The sequence below is a fragment of the Medicago sativa genome, chromosome 8, assembly GCF_051527215.1.
Source record: "Medicago sativa cultivar Bolivia chromosome 8, Bolivia_mono, whole genome shotgun sequence".
NCBI lineage: Eukaryota > Viridiplantae > Streptophyta > Magnoliopsida > Fabales > Fabaceae > Medicago > Medicago sativa.
In genome coordinates, this window is record NC_140756.1 from 63,984,327 (window position 1) to 63,994,265 (window position 9,939).

The 9,939-nt window shown below is 33.6% G+C and overlaps 1 protein-coding gene across 1 annotated transcript; it reads right to left on the reverse strand.

The window, feature by feature from the left end:
- Nucleotides 1–2,471: 2,471 nt before the first annotated feature.
- On the reverse strand, nucleotides 2,472–8,525 carry LOC146900448 (protein NUCLEAR FUSION DEFECTIVE 4-like). Its single transcript, XM_085735815.1, has 3 exons — nucleotides 7,940–8,525; nucleotides 4,285–5,216; nucleotides 2,472–3,594 (listed from the first exon to the last, which is right to left on the reverse strand). The coding sequence occupies exons 1-3, from the start codon at nucleotides 8,387–8,389 to the stop codon at nucleotides 3,114–3,116; spliced, it is 1,863 nt and encodes a 620-aa protein (XP_085591941.1). The 5' UTR covers nucleotides 8,390–8,525; the 3' UTR covers nucleotides 2,472–3,113.
- Nucleotides 8,526–9,939: the final 1,414 nt, after the last annotated feature.

Below are 9,939 nucleotides of genomic sequence, written 5' to 3' on the forward strand. Positions count from 1 at the left end.
ATGCACCATTTCTTTTAAATGCAATGAAAAATTGCAGACGTGCTCGTTTGGACCAATACAATAATATGAGCATAACTGGCTGAGTTTCATTTATAATATGCAAATTGAGGAGGGTCAATGGTCAATGCATAATTGAAACAAATGGTTGCATAAAATGCATATGAAAGGCCCAAAATAATTAGTAAAATGAATTGTCAACGGTAAATAATTGTTTCAAAAGTACAAGATGTTGTAGTAGTCAAGTTTTTTTTTTTTTTCTAACAAAAGCTCAAAGAAAACTTAACCAACAATTCAGGATTTTAAATAAGTTATATGCATGTTAAATAAGTCTCAAGCATGTAAAGTCCACTTTTGCCTCAAAAATAGGCGTTAAAAACGCACTTTCATAAGAGATTCCAACCCAAACGCACTTTGCTTCAGTGTTTGTGTACCTAACTCTCCAAAACTTCACATAGTCTTCACCATTTCCCCAACTTTCAATTCCAACTTCAACACACAATTCAAATCACAAGAAAAATCAAAACAAGAAACCTCTATTTGCACACATCTTTAGAACACCAAGAGGAAATGATGGCCTTAAACAACAAATCCAAGAAACCAAACTCCCCTTCAAATTTTTATTTCTTCACAACCCTTTTATTCATTGTTCTCTTCACAATACCAGCTCTTTTTCTTCTCCACACCCCCACCACAACTTCTATTTGCACCACCTTTGCTTCCCAACAATCCAAAACTTGGTCAGGTGATCTTACTTTAGCTGAATTTGCATGGAACAAGCTCTCATTTTCTCAACGCAAAAAACCACTTTCACCTCTCAAAATTGCTGTTTTCTCTAGAAAATGGCCTATTGGCACCACCCCAGGTGGCATGGAACGCCATGCTTACACCCTCCACACTGCTTTAGCTCAAAGAGGACATAAAGTTCATATTTTTACATCACCACAAGATGAAAAAACTTCAATCAAAACTCAACAAGGTTATCCTTTTATCCATTTTCATGAAGGTGAATCCGACAAGTGGAGATACAATAAAGCATTGGAACAATATCAGGAAGAGAACAAGAAAGAACCATTTGATGTTATTCATTCAGAAAGTGTTGCACTTCCTCATTATGTAGCTAGGAATCTTTCAAATCTTGTAGTGTCTTGGCATGGAATAGCACTTGAGAGTTTGCAATCAAGTATTTTTCAGGATTTAGCTAGAAGACCTGATGAACCTATTTCACCTCTTTTCGACAAAAGCTTACAAGGTGTTGTTCCTAAGGTTTTGAATGAGATAAGATTCTTTAAGAGTTATGCTCATCATGTTGCTATTAGTGATAGTTGTGGTGATATGCTAAGAGATTTCTATCAAATTCCTACAAGAAGAGTGCATGTGATTGTTAATGGGGTTGATGAGGATGAGTTTGGAGAAGATGCTGATTTAGGAAGGAAATTTAGAACCAAAATTGGGATTCCAAGGAATGCAAGTTTGGTACTTGGTGTAGCAGGGAGATTAGTTAAAGACAAAGGTCATCCTTTGCTTCATGAAGCATATTCAAGGCTAATAACAAAACACCCTAATGTTTATTTGATTGTTGCTGGTTCTGGACCATGGGGGAACAGGTACAAGGATTTAGGAAACCAAGTTCTTGTTCTAGGATCAATGAGTCCTTCCATGTTGAAAGCATTTTATAATGCTATTGACATTTTTGTCAATCCAACACTTAGGCCTCAAGGGCTTGATCTTACTTTGATGGAGGCTATGATGAGTGGGAAGCCTCTTTTGGCATCAAGGTTTCCAAGCATTAAAGGTACTCTTTTGGTTGATGATGAGTATGGTTACATGTTCTCTCCTAATGTAGAGTCCCTATTGGAGGCACTTGAAGCAGTGGTAAAAGATGGACCACAGAGGCTAGCAAGGAGAGGAAAAGCTTGCCGTGAATATGCTGCCTCAATGTTTACAGCAAAAAAGATGGCATTAGCATATGAGAGGTTATTTCTATGTATAAAAGATCCTACATTTTGTATCTACCCTTGAGGTTTAGACTAGAAATACACTTTTATTTCTTTCATTATTTTCATTATTTTTTAGTACATACTCCCTCCGTTTCAAAATGAGTGTCGCTTTAGCCAAAAAAATTGTTTCAAAATGAGTGTCGCTTTCAGTTTCCAATGCAATAATAACTTTTTCTTTTCAATTGTACCCTCCAATTAATACTTTGCACACTACTTCCAAAGTATTACTTTTAAAACTAACCAATAATTAATAAGGATAATTTAGTAAAACAATCATTCTCTTTCTCTTAATCATTGCATTTCTTAATATGTGTGTAATAAAGATGATGAAATCTGAGGGGCGTTTTAGTAGTTCATCTCTGTAAGGATTCTAAGAATGCCATTATGAATCTATATATGCCTCAACCTTTGCAAGTGATAAGTAATAAGAATAAATAAATTATCTCAACAGAACATGGTACATGAGCAAAAAAAGAAGTAAAAATAGCATCTTTCAAAGTCATAGAGTCAAATGAAACTTGTATGTTCTGTTTTCACCATTTTTTGGGGGTAGGGGGGAGGTTCCTAAATTACAGAATTGAGCTAATGAAGTTTGATTTTTCTTTTGCAATGAAGAGAACAGAAGAAAAAGAAAATATAAGGTAAATGGGTACTTGTTCCCCATATTCTTTGGAGATCTTTAAATTTTCATGTTTAGCCTTGTTGAAAAATATCTTTCTGAAATATACACAATCATAAGATGGCAGCATCATTGGATCCAGCATGCCTCAAACAAGGTCAAAGCATAAAACTCTGTTCAAAGCACAGAAGTAATTTGCATAATCGAACCAAATCATGGCTGCAGAACTTCCGGAAGGACCACGCGCCATTCTGTATTATTGCTGCATATTTTCTCAACATCTAAAACCACTTTTCTTTATTTTTCTTTTTTTCATTTATTTTGTGCACTGTGAAAGAGTAATGCAAAATCCTTATCATCGCCGCCTCTTGATATCTAACTCTTCCTATTTACGATATAACGCTACAATACATGTGTTCTTTAAAAATCACTCTAGCTTTTTACTCTGCTTCTCAACGCCTGTACAGGTGATCATCATGTCTCATCAACAACAAAAGTTAAGGCACAATAACTTGCGTTGAAATACGGTGGTTCTCAAAATGTTCATACGCATATTTGGTTCTTAGGAATAACAGCGTACTAGAACCCAGTCCCACGACAGATGTGCATCCCCACCAGATAAATGTCCAGAAGTAGCATTGCCTTCCCATGCAAACTACTGAGTCCGACGTTATCAAGTTTCCCGGTGTTGAGTGTGCATGGGCATCATAAACTAGTGCAGCAAGAAAACCATAGAGAAGTGAACCAATTGGGATATTTGTTATGAGAATGTTGTGATTGACACCTACACTATTGGGTCCAAACAGTTCAGATGTAACTGAAACAGCAGCGGCAAATATGAAACCAGAACTCAACCCAATTAGTGCAGTTCCAGTATGCAGTGCCAGAGAACTGTCTGATGCGGCAAGCAAGAAGAACGCAATTGGTGTTGGTATAAGTGCAATGGAGAGCCAACCAGTTCTTGCAAAGTAGAACTTACTGCAATGCCAAAGATAGTTTAATCATAAGTGCTACAATTTTAATTACATAAATCATTTCTAATTCAAGACAAAGGCAAGAGGAAATAAAATGTACGTCTCTTTAAGTCGTTTAATTATACTGTTATCCTTTAAGTCTCATTACGTACACCGTTATCCTTTTTCACACATTCTGTCACAAAAATACTTATGTTAATGTTATGTTACTGGCATGACATGAACAAGTTTGGCCACTTATCCTACGTGTACCCCTCTGTTATCTCCGATGTGTTACTCTTGCCCATTTTAGAATTACGTTGAATTATTTGGGGTAAATATTGCTCAAGAGAGAAGAATAATTGGAGTAAATGCCATGGGATTTTTACCCGTGGGGCAACGAATACCTCTTAGGCTATGCAACCTATTCCTCTTCTCTCTCGCACGATATTTGCCTCAGACTATTTAATATAGTTCTAAAATGGACAAGAGATACTTGAACCAGATGGGAGAGAGGTGCACGTAGGATAAGTGGCCAACTCTGTTCCTGTTTGTCACGTCAGTAACATACCAAACGCGTGTGTTTTTATAACGGAATGTGTGAAAAAGGATAGTGGTGCATACGGAATGGAACTTAAAGGACCAACGTGGGAAAAAAAACTTAAACGACTAATCTAGTACAAATAAACAATTTAAAGGACTTCAGGATACTTACCTACGAACATAGTCCGGTCCAGCTGAAAGCAAGCGGCCGAAAAACGAAAAGGATGCATAGAGAGTAACAAGGGTAGAAGTACTTGATTTCAGACCGAGAGATTGAGCAATCTGTCCCAGATTATTGCTATAGACAAGACCAATCGTACCTCCACAGAAGTATGTGATGTAGTATAGCCAAAAGTCTAATCTGCGGACAATCACCGCAGCCGAGTGCTCTTCTCCTAGCATTGTCAAGTGATCCTGGCCAATCATCCTATCACAACACACATCACTATCACTTTCCTTCTGACTTGAAAACATGGATCCGTTGTCACTTAGCAGACTGTAACCATCTCCATTGCCAACAATACTACTATTGTGGCGGCTAAGTAGTTCTTTATGCAGCTCAAGATCATCATCATGAATAAGAATAATGCTGGATCCTTCTACCCGGAAGCTGGAATGGATGGTACGCTGAGCCCAAGCCCGAGCATATACGATGCCAGGAATAAACAATGGGAGGATGAGGAGAAGAACAGTTCCACCAAAGTGGAGCCGGGCTGAAGCCATGGAAGAAGCGGATGAGCCAAACAAGAGGAGATAAAGGCCAGTGAAGATGGCTAAGAAGTTCAAGATTAGAAATACTAGTGAGTCCCGGTTAACTGCATCAGGAGGGAGAGGTTCTAAAGGCGGTTGGCGAAGAATTGGAATGGTCGCTGCAATGCAAACAAAAAGAGGAACAAGAGCATTCAAAAGAAGATACAACGAGTCAGATGATGGGTCTATTGAATTTGCAGCAAGGGTGTAAAGGGCCGCACTGACACCATTGAAACTCACAGTGAGCGATAATGCAAGTGTTCGGTTAACTGGAAAATTTCTAATGCAGAGAATAAAACATACTGTGTTGAACCAGCATATGCTGCAGCCACTTAAAAGGCTCAGAAGGAACACCTGCCAATAAGAATTCATAGCAAGTAAATCAGTCTTGGTTTGCTAATTATCAGCATATTAGAATTCATGGATGTCTAGAAGTTAACCAGTCCTGGCTTAGCTACCGGCTACCACTGACCAGATATAATTAAAAAATCACTGAATGTCTCATTGTTTTAAATTTTAATGTATTCCTCTCAGCTAAAGAACTTTTATTGAATATATATACAGCATATATTTCCAGGGAAATCAACAAAGTGTCTACTGTGAGTCAAATTTGCATGTCCAGTTCTTTATAGTTTGTAGGTAAAGACTATATGAGATAACTTTCTATATGTGTATGTTTGGTTCAGCGGTTGTGAAATTTTGGTGACACATTGCAACCCTCCAACAGCGCCGAATTGTAGCTTCACAGATTATGCGGCAAAAAGCGCGTTGAAACGCGAGACATTGAAGGCTCACAGATTATGTGTTGCCATGTAAAAGCTTCTAGCTTATATAAGATAAATAATAATAGTAAATATTTTATTTCAAAGAAAAACCAAGTAAAATCTGTTTCATTGATGCAAGCTACAATTGAACTTATTAGTTTTCCACTTTCGCAACACATTCAATTCAACACATTGATCTGATCTCAAAGGTCTGCAATGAAAATGACAGGATCCACTTTTCAAAATGGGTAGGGTTCTGTATTTTTCAGTATCTACAAATCAGCGGAAAATACACTTAGGAGACACGTAATCACCATTCCATATATTATTTTAAAAAGGAAATATATTTAATTTACCACTAATGATTAATTAAGGAATATAGATCCAAATAAATAACCAATATACATCTAGGTTTTCTCTGGAGCAGGTTGATAAGTTGATTACTATTATAAAAAGGGAAATGTCAACAACTGTCACGGGCACTGATTAATGAATTATAAAAGTAAATATTATATTGAAAATATTACCTTATAAAAATATAATAACTTATGATTTTGTAAGAGCTATGCTAACAAGTGGTCTTAGGATTCACCGGCATATGCAGCAAAAATAGTATGTTTACATTGGATTCAACAATGATTTCCTAGACACCGGTTAAGGAATTATAAAAGAAAATGTTGGAATTATAAAAGAAAATGTTACTCTATATTGAAAATATTCCCTTATAAAAATAGTAATAATTTATGGTTTTTTAAAGGTTACGCTAACAAGTTCTCTTAGGATTCATAAACATATGCAACAAAAGTAGTATGTTTACGTTGAATTCAACAATATTTCAAATTTTAAAAAGTTAAACTCATCATTTTTTACCATTTTCCAATGTAATATTTCTATATTAATCTTTTAACCAATGTCATAAGGTACTCTTTAACATTTCCCTTTTTTTAACCGTAAATATTTTTTTAAAAGTAAATGTTAGTTTGTTAATGGTTATGTTAATATTTTCTCTTTTACAACTCCTTTAATCTTTTAGCTCAACCAAATGAGTTGTTCATCCCCGAATAGTATTTTGACAAACATCATTATAAGGTCTCGGATTCGAATCCAGGTAAAAGTGTCAACCGTCAAGTATAATAATATCAACTTTGTAAATTGAGTTAGACTTTATTGTTAAAATATGGCTGCTTTTTTAAATAAGTAAAGAAAAGAAAAAGTGGAACCGCCATTTTGAAATTGGACCACAAGAATATAGTACAAGGAATGAGTTTTTTTTTTTTTTTTTGAGGAAAAGTACAAGGAATGAGTGAAAGCCATCAAAACCAGACAACAAACACAACCGCCAAAATATTACGAGGGTAGGTAATCCTTAAAAAACAAGTAAACTTGACGATAACAAGTCCATTTCACTTTCCAAAAAAAATCAGTTTTTATTTTTCTAAACTTTACGTGTATTTTAAATTGCCAACAGTTTTTAATAAACCTCTTAAAAATAAAAAACAATTATTTAATAAATATTTGTGATAGAGAGAAAGGGAAAGCAAACTAGGAAAAATGTATTTTCTACTTTCTAGTAATTGTAATTTTGTTTTTATGGTACACAGTAATTTATTTATTTGTGCACCGATTTGTATTAAACTTTTGAATTATTTTGAAATTCCAAGATAAAACACTTCTCCACCGATCACTCTTGACTAAATTCTATTTTTAGAGAAAAAAAATAAACTTCTCCACCTTCTTTTCGAAGGGAAAAACTTCTGCACCTAAAATCCACTTTAATTAAAACTATTTTTTTGGTACATTAACACACCCAACAAAAAAACAACCTAGAAAGTGGCCTTTCCAATTAGTTTTTTTTTTATTTTAACATAAAAAAATTAACAATCATATTAAACACATGGTAATTTATTATTATTGATGTGACTATAAGACCTCTCGTTGGAACTCCCTCATATAACTGGACCTCATGTAACCATACATGGTAGATGTTTTGAGTTTAAATCCGAGATTTTTTGGATAAATAGTTTGAACCCGAGTTAAATTGTTCAACTAACAAACAATTTTGAAATTGTCAGTTGAACTAAATTTTATGAACACGTCATATCTTTTCTATTTAAGATTATAGTAAAATAATAATTTGAAAATGTAGTAATCCAGGTTGTTGATGATGCTGATCACCAATAATGATTCAAATATACTCAATAATACTAATCTAATTAAGAGTTAATAAAGCTAAATATATTTAATAATATTAATAATAATTAAGAAAGGTTCATCAATAATGCAAAAAAGGAAAGAAAAGAGAAATGAAATTACCAGAAAATAAGGCAAAGAAATGAAATGATTAATGAGAAGCCATTGAACACCATAACCAAGAAACCCCATAAACGCAGCAATGAACATAACAGCCGAAACAGGAAGATGCATAAGAGCTAAACCAGAAGACCAACCGAAAATCTTCCCCATATCATTCGCAGTAGCCAAATAATTCAGCTGAACCTGCGAGATTTGAAGAGCAGATTTCAACGACGATGAATATTGAGAGAAATCGAAATTCGTCCCTGTAAATGCTTGAATCCATATCGTAACGACAAGGATCATCCATTTCCGTGATTGTCCCGCCATTAAAAGCGAAACGCGATTATTTAGAAAAGTGATTCTTCGACGTGATTTTGGTGATTCTTCGAGATTGTTGGAATTTGAATTGAAATAATTGAATCTGTTATTGTTGTTGTTGTTTCTATCGTTGTCTCTGCGTGGCCTCATTTCTATGAGTTGTTTCGGTTGTGTATTTATATATTTCTTTTGTTAGTGAATATAATTTTTGATATTTTTTTTTTGTTGTTATATGCAAAAAATTGTTGAAGTGTGATGTATTTATGTCGTTTCGCTTTTTTGCATCAATTGTCATCATGCCTCTGTCATCTTTTTATGAGGCTAAATTACGGACAGGAAGCATCGTGGCGTCGTTTTAGAGTTTGTCTTTTTACAAATTAAATCTTTTTTTAAAGGAAATAAAATCTTAAATGAAATTGTAAAAAAATATATTTCTTAAATGAAATATTATTTTTTTAAGAATAAATGAATTACTTGCAAAGATCAATTTTCAAGCTAATAACATACTTTATTATTCAAAAAAAAGCTAATAACATACTTTCTTTTAGTCCCGTAAACTTAGCTCATTTGATAAGGGATAATGCATGCTATATGCATCGGTCGAGGTTCGAACCTATGACATCTCACTTATTCACAGCTTTTAAATTTATGTAATCAAAACAAATTTGTTTGATGATAATATTTTTCTCACAAGTTAGTAAAAATAAGCTAAAACCAAATAATGTTTTAAGTTTATTATAACTTATAACTTCTTCTATCAATTTTACATTTATTATCTTAATTGAAAAAATAAAATACTAATTAAAAATATGTCATTTCATATTTACGAACTAGTTTAACAACTAATTTTACCAAATATTTCAAGTTTAATTCTATTGTTTACTACTACCAGCTATCTACTAACTTATTTATTATGAGTTCAAGTGATATAAATTAACTTATCAACTATCGTTATTAATTTGCCAAACACACTCTAAGGCATTTTTAGTATTTCATTAAGCTTAAAATTCCATATTTCATGCCACCGAAATTCTATATTATTCATACTTAATTAAACAGGCCGACCAAATTTTGAGTTAATAAAGTTGCCTCTTATAAAAAAAATGATGCTAATAGTGATTTTTTTATATTTATAATAGATCATTTGAAATTTACGGAAACATGAATGTCGATCCAATGATATAAATAATTTTAAATATAAAATATTAATTTGCCACAAAAAAAGAGAGCTAAATATGACACAAAAAATAAAGATAAAAAGACTTATAGTTATTTTTGTTTTAAAAAATAGTAACTGAAAACCCATGTTATCTTAGGCCTATAGATTGTGAAAACGAAGAGTAATAACCTGCTTAAGCAAGCTAGGTACAGCACCATGTATTAATTGATTCGAAATCATAGTCATCTTTAAATATAATATATGTTAATTATGAGTTTAAGCATGTTCGTTATGCTTCTTGTCTTGTGTTTTTTTTGCAGCGGTGGATCCAAAAGATTGTGGGTACAGCCAGCAGCACAGGAGCTTGATGAAATTTCCTTTGCATGTTCTCATTCAATTATTCATATGTATGCATTAGTACGATGTACAAAATGCAGCGCAACTACACAGGTTTACACAAAATCAAACGTGCCTACATTAGTGTTTTATTTTATTTTTAAATGCCCAGGCAAAATTTACACGCTATGAGAAAACTATGGTA